A 17,540-nucleotide genomic window follows, 5' to 3' on the forward strand; every position below is an offset into this window, starting at 1 on the left:
CACTGTGCCTTTGAAGGTAACCAGAAGCTCCTGACAGCTTTTAAGGAGGAATGTTTTCTTGTTACTCAGTTCTAGTTGACATGAATAAATCAACACAGCTTACATACCGTATGACAGGTTTAACATTCAATTCGTTAATATTGCATTTCTTGCACAAACACACTCTAGTGATAATTAAATTTTAACTATTTTCATTGCTGACACGTTTGTGCAAGCCCACTTTGCATTACATGATGGTTTGTCCTATCGGAAAAATTCTAATGCTTACTGAAAGCTGAAAAAAAAAAAACACTTCACAGCCAACACCTAGTTATTACAGTAATTTCAATCACGCTGTTCCAGGAAGCCCATAAATCCACTGCTTTGTTCCATCCCACATACGCACACAAACATATGCACACAAACATATGCACACACACACACACACACACACACACACACACACACACACACACACACACACACACACACACACACACACACACACACACACGATGTAGAGTGATGAAGGCTTGGAAAAACGTGCATTTCAAATATGTCTGCAGTTCTTGCAACTCTTAACCCTTTAACGGAGATGATAATGGATTATGTTAAATATGAATATGTGAATATTTCATTTCTTCACTTTAAACAAAATGGCAGAGTACGTGCTACACTTATGCCTAACACAACTTTAAGTGTAGATAATGTTACCTCCTAAATACAGAATTCATACCTCCTGTTTGGCCCATTTTAGTCCCTATCAGGTGAACAGCCTTACCTGTCTGTCTCTTCTCTGTTGCCTTGTTTTTCAGACAGCTCCTGGTCAAGGGAGGAGGAGATACTTCCCTCTCGACTGACCCCACTGTTCCGTCCCGGGCTGTTGTCAGCAGACGCTCGCCCCCCTCCACTTGCAGGACGAGGGTTGGTGGCATCTGTGTGCTGCTTCAGAGTCTGTAACTTGGCCAAGGGTATGATGTCACAGCCCTGAGGCCGATGCCATACTGTACGCTGGGTAGAGGCATTGTAGTAGTAGAAGCGCGAAGTGTTGGGATCAAACAGTTCCCACCACTGGTTCTCACCAGTCCGCTTGATCCGAACTCCCTGCGGTGGGTCCCACACACATTCACCTGTCAGCAAGTTGGCATACATACGCTCTCGTGTGCGTGGCTCAATTATCTCCACCCACTCCAACCTGTAGGAGCAGAGTGCAGAATGACAGTTTCAGCATGACAGTGGCTGACAACTTCACTGCATCCTAACTATAATGTAAACACTTGGTAGCAAACAAGTGCAGTCATCTGATTAAAAAAGTACTTTTGAATCAGATTTCAACAACAGCATGCCATCTTCAGGGCTTGAAGAAGTATGAATATCTTACTTATTACAGTTGTCCCTCGCTATATCATGGTTTACTTATTGTGGCATCACTGTATCGTGGATTTTAAAAAATATATATCTAATTCTGTATTGCGGAGTTTTCACTATATCGCAGGACTTGCGGTATATAGGTATTTATATAACTCCCCATATCTATGTTCATCACTCAGACAAAGAGATCAGTTACGCCTACGCCTTTAGCGGCAATAGAAGTTATGGCCAAGGGCGAAGCTACGGCACCACCTGATGAAGCGCCTGATGAAGTAGTGCCTTCAGAAGAGCTTTGCGTAATATTTCTAAAATTAGAACTATCCTTTCTCAGAATGATGCTGAAAAGCTAATCCTTGCATTTATTATTTCTAGGCTGGTTTATTCATTACTAATTCATTACTATCAGGCTGTCTTAAAAGCTCCCTGAAAAGCCTTCAGCTGATCCAAAATGCTGCAGCTAGAGTACTACTTGTGGTTCCTAGGATACTTAAGAGTAGAATGGGAGGCAGAGCCTTCAGCTTTCAGGCTCCTCTTCTGTGGAACCAGCTCCCAGTTTCAATTTGGGAGACAGACACCCTCTACTTTTAAGATTAGGCTCAAAACTTTCCTTTATGATGAGGCTTATAGTTAGGGCTGGATCAGGTGACCCTAAACCATCCCTTAGTTTTGCTGCTATAGGCCTAGGTTGTTGGAGGGTTCCTATGATGCACTGTTTCTTATCATTCACCCTTTTTACTCTGTTTATACTTCACTCTGTATTTAATCATTAGTTATTATTAATCTCTGGCATGTCTTTTGTCTTGTCTCTCTCCCCTCAGACCCAACCGGTCGCGGCAGATGACTGCCCCTCCCTGAGCCTGGTTCTGCTGGAGGTTTCTTCCTGTTAAATAATTCATCATCTTCATCATTTAAGTTGTAGTAAGAAAGTGGGACAGGTTTATGATTTACAGGATTGTGGGAAAGGTTTATAAAGCCTTAATTTTATATATATGTATATATATATATATATATATATATATATATATATATATATATATATATATATATATATATATATATATATATATATATATATACACACAATTGGTGAGGGATCACTGTACTTCTATTCTACTAAGATCATGAATCTGGGTCATTAAGAAGATGCCCACACATCTGTTGGAAAAATAAATACTATAGGAAAGCTTTGAACTGACAGACATTACAGAAAGACAACAATACAGTTTTAAAATGTTTCCATCCATCACAAATGCAAAAAGACTAAGAAAATAATATCATTAAGAGAGAACCCTTGTAAATACTATAGTAATTGTTTTTAAATCCAAATATGAAGATATACAGGCTGTACTCTTTCAGCTGGACTTCTGTGTACAAACATGTATGTAGCAACATCCTGCACACATTGTGCGTATTTTTATATAGATCTTTTTTTTTCTCCTTTTCTTTTGTTCCAGGAATACCCCACTCACACACTCATATTTCCACACAATCCAATCATAGCAGATGCACAGAACAACTACAGCCCATACTGCTGGTTAGGGCTACTCGATATCTGAAGAAAGGTCCGAGCAATGCTGAAGCATACGAAGGGATGCGGTGCGAGCGCTGTGTGTACACCAGGGGTGTCAAACTCAATCACAGACTGGGCCAAAATGGAAAACACAGTCTAAGTCGCGGGCCAAACAGGATTAACGTTTATTGAACAGTCTAAAACTGAATGAATGGCCATACTACAGCAACTTTTTCCTCAACACATTAAATAAAATATAACATTTTTACTTCAAAAATAATGAGGGAAAATGAGAAAATTTCAAGCTGATGAAAATTAGCAAATTTCTTTTTTGATGTGATATCAGAAAAAGAAGTCCAGAAACAAGAAACACCAACCTATTTAGTTTTCTCTCTTATTCCATTTCTTTCTTACTTTCCATGAACTGACTAATTTTCTCAGGCAGCTCACCGCACCTCTGTGTGATAAGCCACATCACCAAATTCAGAACGTGTTTCCTCCAGAAAAGACTGAAACTGCCAGTGATTTAAACCTTTGTTCACTTTCTCTGTTACGCTGCTTATGACAGGTTCTGTCTTCAGGACTTTGCTGCACAGCGTTTCTGGTGTGTGATGCACTGTCAGCTCCCCTGTGCAAGTCTCCCTCTGCATCGTCTCCCGCATCCATCCCACAATTTCACAAAAAAGACAGGGTTTACCTCCGATGTCAGCAAACAGGTCCTTTGCCTCCCACCTGTTTTCAAAGTCCACTTTTTGTTTGGCCATTTTTGGGGGTCAGGCCAGAATAAATGTCACTGTAAAAAGTCCTGAGTTATGTTTTTATCCACTGACGACTGATCAATGTGTCATTGGCAATGCAGGAAAATGGGTTAGTGCACAGGTCTTGACCTGCGTGGCAGCTGTTGCAGTGCATAGTGGGCATAGTGGGATTTGTATATAAGTGGTGGGAGCACTATTTACCAGCGAACCATTAATCATAGCCATAATAAATCATCTCACGGGCCTTGAGTTTAAAACATGCGATGTACACAAACACGGCATCGGTGGAGGATTTCGGCTTTCTGGGCTATCCAAAAAGTCCCTAAATTTGTCGCTTGTTGCTTTTTGGAAAAAAATAGTCACTAAGGGGATCTAAAAAGTCACTAAATCTAGCGACAAAGTTGGTTCCTGGGAATTTATGTATGTAAGTAAGTAAGTAAAATTTATTTATTTAGCAGTTTTCACAGACAGCAGTCACAAAGCACTGTACATGGTAAAAAAAACAAAAGCAGTAATTAAACACCATAATAGCTAAAAACTAATAACTAATAATTCAATAAAAAAATACTCAGCAGAAGGCCTTTTTAAACAGAAAAATTTTAACTGCTTTTTAAAAGAATCCAGAGAGTCAGCTGAGTGTAGCTGTAGTGGTAGCTTAGCTTTGGTGCCACTGACTGAAAGGCTCTGTCCGCCCTAGTCATGTACGTGATTGTTGAAGTCCCCAACAATAATAATCCTGCCATGTTTAACAGTGGAGGACAAAAAGTCTTGAAAGTCCGATAAAAAAGATGCAGGCGAACCAGGTGGATGATAAATTAAAATACCATGCATGGGCTGAACTCAACCAATTTTGATTTCGAAGGAGTCGTAACAACCCACAGAGATCATCTGGCATAAAATTGTTCTTTTAAAAATTACAGCTGTTCCACTTCCACAGCCAGAGGTCCATGGTGCGCTGAAAAATTAACAATCTCCAGGACACAGTTCTAAACGATGTGAGACTTCATTCTCATGCTGCCAGGTCTCAGAGATGAACATAAAATCCAGCTTCTCACTGCAGAACAAGTCATTTAAAATATGAGACTTATTAGCAATAGAGTGTTAATACCATCATTTTGACGAAGGGAGCCTCCAGGTCAGAAGGGCCTGGAACAGAGTCCATAGGGCACTGTAAGCTGCACAGCAAAACAGGGTTCCTACCAGTTGAGCCGCAGGTTTTCACACTTTCACATGGCAGTCCAGGTGGTAGACATAAGGAAGCGTGGAAACAAGTCCAGCCCCAACCATTATCATACAAATCTGCTCGCTAGTGGCCCACAAACAAAGACCCTGTATATCCCCTTCTCTCCGAAACCAGCTCTCCTTCCTTGCCTCCTCCGATAAGGTCTCCGAAGTAAGGGCAGTGACTGGCAACAGTGGAAATATGCCAGGGGCCACTCCAGCGGCGGTGGAAAAGCAACCCTGTATCGTTGACTCTGGAAATTATCCATAACAGATTTGATCACCAGTATCGAATGGTGATCATATGTCCGTAGGGCGATGACGCCAGACAAAAATGTAACAAAAACCCTGATAAAGCATATAAAATAAACAAAAGCACGGACAGAGGTAGAGGCACAACCAAACAAAGGCGCCATCTTTTAAGATGAAGCTCAAAATTGTCATTTGAGCTCCCCTTTTCTACTTCTTCCCCCTCGCTTTAATGCTGTTGCCATTTTACTTTCTGTAGCAACGTGAAACCAAACGTGAACAGGGATGTCACAAGATCACACGTGCACATTGTGAACAAAACTGGCCGTCTCCAGTGGTAGACAGTGATGGTATAGTTACCTTGAAAAAGTAGTCCAACTACTGATTACTCCTTTAAAAAGTAACGTAGTTACTTTACTGATTACTTGATTTTAGAAGTAACTAAGTTAGATTACAAGTTACTTTATTAGTTACATTCAACAGCTGTCAGTGTTGTGCCAAAAAGTGATCGTCTGTCATAAAGTGATTCAGATGTTTCTGTGTGCTTTTATGTGTAATGTCTTTGCTTATATTGGTAAATAGAGTGCAGTCGACATGATTTATGAAGGGCTTATATATAAAATGCAGAAATAACCTGTTTTTCAACAATCTTTAGGAGTCTGTGTTATTGTACCTACATTATAATCAATCCAGTGCTTTTTGGCCACTTCAAATATCTTTATAGATCTGTGATGTTATATTTGTTGTGATTTCTGCAGCCTTTTGAGCCAGATTTCTGTTTAAAAAGACATTTTTAATGACAGACAGTTTTTACCTTGAAAAAAACAAACAAACTAATATATAAAAGTCACTTTGCCAAAAACTGAGTGCAGCTTCTACCTTGTGATAGAAATGCTGTCTCTCAATCAAAATGACCTGATATCATTCATGAGAGATATGTTTGATATATACTTCACAGATTATAGGTCAACAAGTCATTTACAGCCATTTAAATACAGGCAATGATTTTTTTTTTTTTTGGCAAATACCGAAAATTGCTGTTTGGCAGACGATCACTTTTTGGCACAACACCAGCCTCTACTACATACTGTAGTAGAGGGCTTTTCAAATTTTTCAGCTCTCCCCACTTACTGGTTTGTACCGAAGTCCAGCTTTTGTTGTTTGGGTGCTGGGGGGCTCCTGCATTAGCCGCAGCTCTGCTTCGCCACCTGTTGCGACTCGCTCTGTAAGTTTGACTGCGCCGTGACTCCAGATGTTTCTTCATGTCTGACGTAGTGTTTTTGAAGCTAGATAGCACTTTGTCGCCAGCACAGAGTGCACAACTAACCTTGATGTTGTCATCTTTAGCTAACACAGACTCACAATAGTGCCTGTATTTCAGCTGGAAAACGCGCATCTCTCTCCTCCCTCCATTGTTTACATTTGTGTCCTTGTGCTGTTATTGTCCTCGTGCCGAAAACGGGACTTAAGTGTCGCATCGGCCAGACGTCACTCCCCGAGATGCAAGAAGAAAGCAAAAATACATCTTTGTACTGAGGAAAATGACAAAAAAGTAATGCACAGGGACTTGGATAAGTAACTTTAATCTGATTACTGGACTGCAAATAGTAACGCGTTAGATTACTCGTTACCGAGAAAAAGTAGTCAGATTAGAGTAACCCGTTACTAAGTAGCGCGTTACTGACATCACTGGTGGTAGATTGCAAATTGTGGTGAAATAATAACATAGGGCAGTGATCTAGGGAAAGAAAACAAATCAGTCTGGTATCAGCTAGGTGGTGGGGTGCGCACCCGCTTGTTAATTGCAGTGATAGCAAAGAGTTCCAATAGCAAAATTCTCAGCACGGTGCAAGATGATCTCAGTATGGCACCATGCCAGGCAATCAGCCGCTGGCTAGAACCGTGCTAATGGACGTTATTTGATATTGGCAGGGACGTGTCCCTACCTAATTCTATACCCCTGATTCCTGTCAGGCTGGCCCCTTATAGCTCAGAGAAAAACAGAAAACATGATCAGCTTCAGACTAAATCAGAATTATTCAGGCAGGCACAGCAAATACAGGTTATAATGGCAACGCTGTGGTGTTTGTGTTGCGGATGGTCCAGATCCCACTGTGCAGCAAATCTCTGTTAATTACCTTGCAGTTATGTCCCGATGTTTTACACGCAGTGCAGCTGACAGAAACAAATGTAATGCTGGGACCTTTTTCCCTGGGTCAATTTATTGTCCAGGTTTGAACATATATATTACTCTAGTTTTCCACTTCTATGATCATTCTCTCACATACATTCTGATAGTTTCAGAAATCTCCCTAGAGGAATTTGCTGACATTTGTGAGTCCTTATATGGATGCTATGATTATTATTCCTTATATTGAGACAATGATTGGTATTCTCTCACTGATAAATTACAAAAGTGTGCCGTAAAAGCAGCCAGAAATGCACGGGAGAAATGAATGGTGCTGAACAAGCTAATCATTTGTTGCAGGGTGCATCACCCAACATGCAGCTTTCTCGGGAGGTGCAGGTCAGGTTACATAGATTTCCCGCACGATAATTAACAGAAACTAACACATAATGCACCTTCACAAGCCTAACTGCTGGCAATGTTGCTGGCCACTTATGTAGGTTACATTGTAGGCCCCGCAATGACTCAACACTGCAGAATATATACTTGCGCATACTTGCAGAGTATACTTGCAGAGTGTTACATTTGTTATGGCCCTAGCAGGGCCTGCTGTGATTTTTTTGACCTAATGCATGCTCTTTCTCCAGCCTTAGGTGCCACCCCTTTTTTTGACTCAACTCAGCAATCAAGCCAGTGTTTGATCCGGGTTGTAATATAAATGGGGGCTTGTCCGGGATCATTTAGACTCCATTTTGGATATTTATGTGGAGCCCAAACATCAAAGAGCTTTTCTGGTATGTGAGTGAGGGGTTACTTAAGGTGTTCGCTGTGACTGTGCAAGCTCAATGTGTTTCAGCTAGGTGGCTGTGCTGCCCTTCCATCAAAGCACTTGTTATTTTGCTTTGCTGTTTTAGTTTATTGTATTTGATGGTTGGCAGTAAATGACCTCTGTTTGCTGTCTGCTCACAAGTTAGCATTTAAAGTTGCTCTGAGCCTGGTACTCCACTGAAGACCAGTTAAGTGAAGTTAGTTTTTGTTTGTATATTAGCCTGGGAGTTGCTCAAATTGTCATGTCGGGCGGTGTGACATACAGCAGGGCTTTCAAATTGTTTTGGAGTAGCAGGGGGGCATGCCAAAGTAGCAGGCACGTTATGACCGAGACCGAAGCCAAGACGGCAGCAGACAATATGAATAGCTACATATCAAATGGCTCAGATTGAAAGAACATAAATATTGCAACGTGCGTCCACATGGTGCTGGAAATAGAGACGGTGGACGGCGCAAAACTTTTTTTTTAGGAAAATTAAAACGTAGACGGCGCAGTGTGGTGGAGTAGGTGGAAAATGCGCCTGCTGCCGGCATAATTTGAAAGCCCTGATACAGAATAGGACCCCAAACCAGGACTCCATAAACTGATGTAAAGTAAATAGTCTTTTATTGTCCAGACCAAAAGCAGAAGGGCATAATCCATCCTGGGTAAACAAAGGCAAGAATCTTGAACATTGAGAGCAATTCGAGACCAGTCAAGTAGTTTTTGGTTTTGTGGTTGAAGCAGGCTGGCCTATTGTTAAGTTGCCATGTAGTGTATGCACAGCTATCTCTGTACATGCCTGTGTGCATCTATCAATATTAATGGATGCCAAATAACAAGGTGAGTATTTTGTGATGTGACCTATAGTGTTGGTGGAGAAGTTGAGGACTTTTGTTGGATCACTTGAACGTTGTGATCATTGTGTGGACATGGTTCTCCATTTGTGGTTGGTTACTAGTACACTTGCTTTACTGAATTTCACAGATTAAAGTGACTTGCTGTTGTATAGGATCAGAATATATAGCTCAATATTGTCATATTCTGTCACCATGAAATCTTTAAATTCAACTCAATTCAGCTCAACACAAATGTATTTATATAGCATCAAATCACAATAATGATCACCTCAAGGTGCTTTATATTGTGAGGTAAAGACCCTACAATAAAACCCCAACAAACAAACGACCCCCTATGAGCAAGCACTTGGTAACAGTGGGAAGGAAAATCTCCCATTTAACAGGAAGAATCCTCCAGCAGAACCAGGCTCAGGGAGGGGCAGCCATTTGCCATGATCGGTTTTGGGAGGGGGGGCATTATTTATCATCCACTAGATTTACAAGTTAATATTTTTAAATTCCAGTTGCTGCTAACCAGCTAGGCCCAGCCCCGATGGGTAAGTGATCTAATTAATAAATAACTGAATAGTAACATTTATCCTTTATATGACAAATATGTTTGTTTATTTTACTGGCAGTTTCCTTGGGATTCCAAACTCTGTAGAGTTCTCTGCCAGTGTATATCAACTCCATTCTTAAAGCAAAGCCTGGCTGAGACTTGGGCAGCTACAATTATGTGTGCTCCTTGTGTGTGAGAAAGAAAAAAAGAGAAAGAATAGAGAAAGAAATAGTACACCAGTTGTCAGAGTGAATCCTTGTCAGATGGAGCAGAACAGGCCAGTTAAATAGCGAGATCCAGAGCAGAGATAGTAGGATTAATTGGCCATAATTGGTTGATGTGTTGGTGTTCCAGATGACCCAGTTTAAGTGGCTATTCCCCTCTCTGCACACAGCAGAGACAGCCTTCGTAACACTGTTAGCACATACTCTGAAAGCCACATATGGCACACTGAAAACTGTCCAACAGGGGTTTACACGTCATAAAGAAGAAACAAAATTCAGGTTTTTAAATTAATTTTTTCACTCTGTCAAGTATTAGTTTGAGACATTTGACATCATGGACATAGCAGCCACAACAGCACCAGCCAGAGGGAAGATGTTTCAGCCATGTTTTGTAACATCTCTCTCACTTACTTTTATATAAGCCACCAACATGGCATAATGCAGGTTTGTCTTTACAGATATTATAGATGACACTAAGAAAAGTACATTTTTACAAGTTAAGTTTGTACTCTTTTAGTACTGACCACAGTGGCTGTGTTCTAAGCTCCATTACAAAACACAGCTCAGTATTGTGTCCAAAAGCCTACTTTGATGACTAAGGATTCCATAGTTACCATTGTAAAATTCCCAAAGTTTAGCATTACTGTTAAGCCACATTTATTGGCCACACTTTCAAAATCTCAAAGTAAATGCCTGACTCTTAGTCAGAGAATCTATTAGAGACAGAGATTAAGGATTCTGATAGAATTCCAGCACTGACCAAAGTCAGAAGATGGGTGTTTGTATTGACTCAATATAAACACCAAAAAGGTGACGATATTTTCTTCCTCCTAGTCTGATTTATAAATGTATTTTGGCTTTTTTTTTTAAAACTGCTTAAAGTTAGAGAGAATCAGCCAAAAATGTACTGCTTGTCTGCAGAACAAGCCAACGAGAAAGTCTGCACCAGGGTTATAATATAGTTTTGTATTTTACATTATAGTTTAGTTTTAGTTAGTTTTTACTTTTTTTTCTTTAATTCAGTTAGTTTTAATTAGTTTTCAGAGTTGTTTTTCTCGTTTTTATTTTTGGTTTCATGCTTAGTTTTAGTTAGTTTCAGTTAGTTTCAGTATTAGTTTTAGTATTTTCATACCTAATCAGGTGCAAGATTCAAGGCGCAAAAGTGATTATTGTGTAATGAAAACTTGACAAAAGATACCGTTTAAAGAAATATATTCAATAACCAACTGTTCACAAGACATGCTAAATGTGTGTAATATTAAGGACACACATGAACATCAACAGGGAGAAACATGAACTCCCAAACTCAATAAATTCTACAATAAACTCCACAATAAACTTCAGCATCAGTGCAGCAGATTAACAACACCTACATGTGGTGTTTGACAAAAACAAACTCTTTGAAGGAGTCAAAGCTCAAATCCAGCTGCATCCTGATGTTCTCACCACCTGAAGCTGCTTCTGTTTTGGAGCTAGCTTGGTTAGATGCTCGCTAATTAAACTTGCAGGGTCTTTGGCCTCTGTACACAACCTACGGAAGTTGCCGACCTCATGTCCACATTTATGCTTGTGTAGCTGGATTGTGTGTGTTAATTACCTTGTGGTCGTGTGCAGGTGTTTTATACGCGGTGCAGTCTGGGACTTCTTTTTTGGTCCTCGCTCTTTGTGCTCAGTTTTTTGGCTGCAAACATATTTGTCCCTGTTTTTTTTTTCACTTTCTTCATTCCTTCACGTCCATCCTGACAGTTTAAGCAGTCTCCTACCAGGAATTTGCTGACAGTTGTGAGTCCTTATATTGATGCTTTGATTATTATTCCTGATTGTTATTCTCTCACTGATAAAGTAGCCGGAAACGCACAAGGACTAAACAGTTTAGTCACAACGTTCTGGGCTGCGTGGACCTGACAAGTAGTCCCGTTTCTCCAGAGGCGCAGGCCAGGTTACCTGGTAGGATCAGAGCGGTTTCTGTTGTGCGCTTCTCAGGTGGACTTTGATATTGCTGGTTTTTCCTGACTGAGAAATGTTCCGCACATTTTTCATCATCCACAACAAGACTTTCAATTCTCTCTGTGCTCTTGTACTCAAAGAACCTCCATACGGGACTCTGCCGCTTTCTCGGCAGACCGCAGCCATTACTTTGCGGACCAGCGCGGTGAGCGCACGCACATGCGCACACACTCACACAGTCGTACTATGGCGCTCCCAGCTTAAACTCGGAGAGCAGAAAAAATGATCTCATATCAATCCACAAGGCTTAAAAAAAACAAAAACAAAAAAAAAAAAAACAAGTAAATGAAAGTCAGTTTATCGATAATTTCAGTTAGTTTTAGTTAGTTTTGTAAACTCACAATTCAGTTTTAATTAGTTATCGTTTTTTCCTTTTAATTATAGTTTTTATTTATTTTAGTTAACGACAATGTTTTTTCAATTTCAGTTTTCGCTATTTCGTTCGTTTTCGTTAACTATAATAACCCTGGTCTGCGTTAAGGAAAAAATACACTGTTTACCCAAAATCTGTGTGCTGCTGTATGCATTGTTATATACTGTCTGCTGTCCATGTCTGTGTAAATTAGTCTAATTTAAAGTTTAAGGTTTAATTCAAAAACTAGCAATTATCAAATTCCTCTTTGCCTCATCTGTAGGTCATGTCCTCCATCAGATCATTGTGCTCTAAAAACTCATTTAGAAAAATGTGCATGTGGTCACTGCATATTGTCTAATGCGTTTAGTGTGATGTTCAATATAAAACTCTATCAGACTTGAAAGATGTGATGAACTATAAATTATTAGTCTAAATGAAAAAAGCATTAAATGTAAATTGCACTTAATGATATAACGTCTGTGCACCAGTACTTTCAAATATAATCAACACATTTTAGCAATAAAATGTGATTATTGTCATACTATTTCATAGTAGTGCTCTGTTAATACACTCCTCACACTACACCATCTATGTTGGCATGCCAGAGATACATTGTAGTAGTTCATTCTAAGCCCAGTTTTCAAAGATTAAGATACCTAGAATTTGTTTAGTACTGTCACAATGAAATGGACTGGTTCTTATATAGCGCTTTTCTGCTATACTTGAGCACTGAGCACTTCCATCAAATGAACCTCCCACCTGTCTGCACCCTTCCTATTCACTGAGCTCAAGGAACTGGGATTAAAATAAAATTATTAGTACAGATGTTCAGTAAGCACTGGTGTTCTAAGCACATACATCCATGGCAGCTCATACTGAGAGCAGGGCTTTGTAATCATATTTAGTTTGAGCAATAGCATAATAGGAAACCAGTGAAAGAGGAACCGTGCAATTATGTATCACAAAAGAGCTGAGCAGGTATTGGACATTTACACATGGGGTGGCTGTGGCCCAGGAGGTAGAGCAGGTCATCGACTAATCGGAAGGTTGGTGGTTCAATCCCTGGTTGCACCATTATCCTTGGGCAAGAAACTGAACCCCAATGTGTTCATCCAAGTGTGATTGTGTATGTGAATGTTAGATTAAAAAAAAACTTGGACAAAGAAAATGCTTGTATGAATGGGTGTGTGAATGAGACATACTGTATAAAGTGCTTTAAATCCTCATGTAGAGTAGAAAAGCGCAATTTATGAGCCAGTCCATATACCATTTACCTGCTTATTATAAAGCAGTAGTAGTATTAAAAGAAACAGTAGTATAAAAAATATTAACTTCTGTATTTAAAAGGCCCAGCCCAAATTACTTTGGCCAATCCAAAATAATAATTTAAAAAAATGTGGCACCACACCAGGATCACACTGTGTAGTCTTTAAGTCTGCATACCACTCAAAGATACCGTATTTTTCAGACTATAAGGCGCACTTAAACTCTTAAATTTCCTCGAAAATCGGCAGTGCACCTTATAATCCGATGTGCCTTATGTATGAATTCTTGTTTTGTTTACTGACCTTGAACCAATTTTATGTGGTACACTGCACTCAAAATATTTTAGTCCGACTTTGGTAAGGGACAACGTTTTCCAGAGCGTACAAAGTATACGACAGGGGGGAGGGGGGGTAAAACCCAGCTTACGCTTTTCAAATACTTGAGCGCTGCTGTCTGACCGCCGATGGCCGAGGCATCCACACCACTACACCATTCCGTGACCTGCAGGGATATGGCCTCGGGTCTGGCAGATCAGTTCAAAGGCCTCATTGAATTCTCTAAAATAGTCCATCATCGATTCACAAAATGATTCTACTGACAATATTAGACAGGAACAAGCTGTGAGTGCAGCACAGCAGGTGTGGAAAGAAGCCAAAGCCGCCAGAGATAAATTCATCTAGAAGTGGAAGCATTGTTCCAAAAATGGAAACCGTACGCAGTAAACCAGAGATTTGGCCTGTTTTCATCTATACTGGCCGTATATTTGTGCGTAATCTGCGATCGGCGGCCGGCACTATTGTGTTTTGTGTAACAAAACTCGCTGTGGGCTGTCTCAAAAATGCTAAAAGTCGCTTAAGGATGAATCAAGGTCCGGGGGTGTGTATGCTGTCCCCCTCGATGCCAAAGAGAGGTCTGGGTGATGCCACAACATATGAAGGGACGCAGTACGAGCGCTGTACTCAAAACACGGTGACAGCGGAGTTTTCAGGTTTCCCGTGTTGAGTCAAAAAGGGATTTCCTTTTTTTTTTTTTTTTTAATGTTTTTTCTTTGCTTATATCGATAAATAGACAGGTGCACAGGGTTTATGAAGGGCTTATATATAAAATGAAGAAATTACTTGTTCTTACCCTCATTAATAAAGAATATATTATAGCATCTGTTAAGATGTTGAAGAAGATGGCAAAAGATTGCCAGCAAAAGTTACCCTTTTATTAACAATTAAATGGTTGCTGTGTGCCGCAACCAAAACAAAGTAGTAACAACAACAAGACTGACTCGGATAATGATGAGAGGGAACCCGGCATGCTTGATGCCAAAATCGTCCAACTGTTCAACTCAGACACTGACGATGAGGAATTTGATGGATTTGCAAAAGGTGATGGAACTGGGCATTAGGACATAACAAAATGTGTTGCATAGAAAAAATGTGAAGGAAATATGAGGGAAAATGCAAAAAATTTGTTTCATAGGCAAAAGGTGAAGGAAATGAGCATTAGGAAACAAAATGTGTCACATAAGGAAAAAGTAAAGGTGATGAGTATGAGGAGATACAGATCAAATGAACTGCACAGGCAACATGTAAAAGCAATGACTTCAAGCACGTATCATGGAAACCCAGAACATAAGAGGTGGGTTACAGAAGGTATCAACTTGAAAAGACAACAAATAAAAGACAAGGCAGAGCAGTTTGATTTTGTTACGAGGGATGCTTTGAATAAAGTAAAATATGGGCCAGAACTTGTTGTCCCGTGTCTGCCATTGTTGTTTAAGCAAGTATTAAACTGCACATAAATGTATACCTAAAGAATATTTACACAAATGTAATTGCTATGGTCCAGGCAGACCTGGGTTTTCTTTTTGTTTTCTACCTCTCTCTCCTTATATTCTGTTCAATTCAATTTTATTTATATAGCACCAAATCACAACAAACAGTTGCCTCAAGGTACTTTATACTGTAAGATACAGACCATACAATAATTACAGAGAAAACCCACTAAATTTAATTGAAAGTTCTATATATCATTGGATTATCAAAGGATAAGGCTCTCCAGTGGGCTGAGGTATATCTTTTAACTAAACCCATTGAAACCGCTACATACGCTCACACACAACTCCAAGATACACATCTCTTCCACTCCCAGTGTCTCGTTCCTCCTTGCTGCATGTTTCTGGTCTAAATGCTTTGCGCTCCCCACCTGTGAATAATGAGGACCAATGCAGCTGTGCCAAACAAAACTATGGACTTTGGAATGCTGTCATTGCTTCCATTCCCCAACTCCCACTGAAGATGCTATGTCCAGATGAACAGATTCAACTTTCTGGGATTTCCTTACCTGGATGACTGAGCATGCATCAAGATACTCCAGTTTTCAATTCACCTGTCTTTTCAGTTAATTTGGGGGTTGTGGCTCCAAGGATAACTGAGGATGATGGGTGAGTGACAGTGTTAATTTTGTCAAACTATTTTTGTCATAGTTTTCGTCGACCCTTGTTTTCATGACGAAAACGAGACTTTAACTAAATAAAAACTACCTAAAAGGATAAAAACGATGACGAAATTAATTGACACTTGCGACAACGAATGAAAATGAGATGAAAATCCTTGGCGGGGACAACATCCATTCAGAACTTATCTAATTTTGTGAAAGGCGGGGCTTGAGTTAGGAAAACATCCAATCAGAACTGATTTAATTTTGTGACAGGGCGGGGCAAGTTAGGAAAAACATCCAATCAGAACTGATTGTATATTTTACAGTAGTTTTACATCCTCACTGCCTATGACTTTGGATACTGTGGCTCCTCTGAAAAAGAAAGCCTCAAATCAGAAGTGCCTGACTCCGTGCTATAATTCACAAACGCGCAGCTTAAAGCAGATAACCCGTAAGCTGGAGAGGGAATGGCGTCTCACTAACTTAGAAGATGCTCATTTAGCCTGGAAAAAGAGTTTGTTGCTCTATAAAAAAGCCCTCCATAAAGCTAGGACATCTTACTACTCATCATTAATTGAAGAAAATAAGAACAACCCCAGGTTTTTTTTCAACACTTTAGCCAGGCTGACAAAGAGTCAGAGCTCTGCAGAGCCGAGTATTCCTTTCACTTTAACTAGTAATGACTTCATGAATTTCTTTACAAACAAAATTTTAGACATTAGAGAAAAATTATTCAAAACCATCTCAAAGACTTATCTTCATGTTCAGCTGCTTTCAGCACTGCTATGCTAAAGTTTAGACTCTTTAGCTTCAGTTGATCTTTCGGGGTTCAATAGTTACTTCCTCCAAACGAGCAACATGCTATTAGATCCCATTCCTACTAGACTGTTCAAAGAAGTCTTTCCAATTATTGATGCTTCAATCTTAAAAATGATCAATCTGTGTTTATTAGGTGGCTATGTACCACAGGCCTTCAAGGTGGCTGTATTTAAACTGCTACTTAAAAAGCCATCACTTGACCCAGCTGCCTTAGCTAATTATAGGCCAATCTCCAACCTTCAAGTTTACTTGAAGAGTTTCAGTCCGGTTTCAGAATTCATCACAGTACAGAAACAGCATTAGTGAAGGTTACAAATGATCTTCTTACAGCCTCTGACAGTGGACTCATCTCTGTTCTTGTCCTGTTGGACCTCAGTGCAGCTTTTGATACTATTGACCATAACATTTTATTACAGAGATTAGAGCATATTATAGGTATTAAAGGTACTGCACTGCAGTGGTTTGAATCATATTCATCTAACAGACTCCAATTTGTTCATGTAAATGGGAAGTCTTCTTCACACATGAAGGTTAATTATGTAGTTCCACAGTGTTCTGTGCTAGGACCAATTTTATTTACATTATACATGCTTCCTTTAGGCAGTATTATTAGAAAGTATTGTATCAATTTTCATTGTTATGCAGATGATACCCAGCTTTATCTATCCATGAAGCCAGATGACACACATCAATTAGTTAAACTGCAGGAATGTCTTAAAGACATTAAGGCCTGGATGACCTCTAATTTCCTGCTTCTAAATTCAGATAAAACTGAAATTCTTGAACTCGGCCCCACAAATCTTCAAACATGGTGTCAAACCATATACTTACTCTGGATGGCATTACTTTGGCCTCCAGTAACACTGTAAGAAATCTTGGAGTCATTTTTGACCAGGATATAACCTTCAATGCGCATATTAAACAAATACGTAGGACCGCTTTTTTGCATTTGCGCAATATTTCTAAAATTAGAAACATCCTTTCTTAGACTGATGCTGAAAAGTTAATTCATGCATG

At 39.7% G+C, this 17,540-nt stretch overlaps 1 protein-coding gene across 2 annotated transcripts in view; it reads right to left on the bottom strand.

Moving 5' to 3' along the window:
• Window positions 1–17,540, bottom strand: part of arhgap39 (Rho GTPase activating protein 39) — a 113,018-nt gene that overhangs the window by 76,988 nt on the left and 18,490 nt on the right. For both annotated transcript variants that reach the window (XM_030726540.1, XM_030726538.1), the window contains one exon: window positions 761–1,174. In XM_030726540.1, the coding sequence (XP_030582400.1) occupies window positions 761–1,131 (371 nt within the window). In that variant the 5' untranslated portion in view covers window positions 1,132–1,174. The remainder of the gene's footprint in view (window positions 1–760; window positions 1,175–17,540) is intronic.

Source organism: Archocentrus centrarchus, chromosome 4 (assembly GCF_007364275.1).
Source record: "Archocentrus centrarchus isolate MPI-CPG fArcCen1 chromosome 4, fArcCen1, whole genome shotgun sequence".
NCBI lineage: Eukaryota > Metazoa > Chordata > Actinopteri > Cichliformes > Cichlidae > Archocentrus > Archocentrus centrarchus.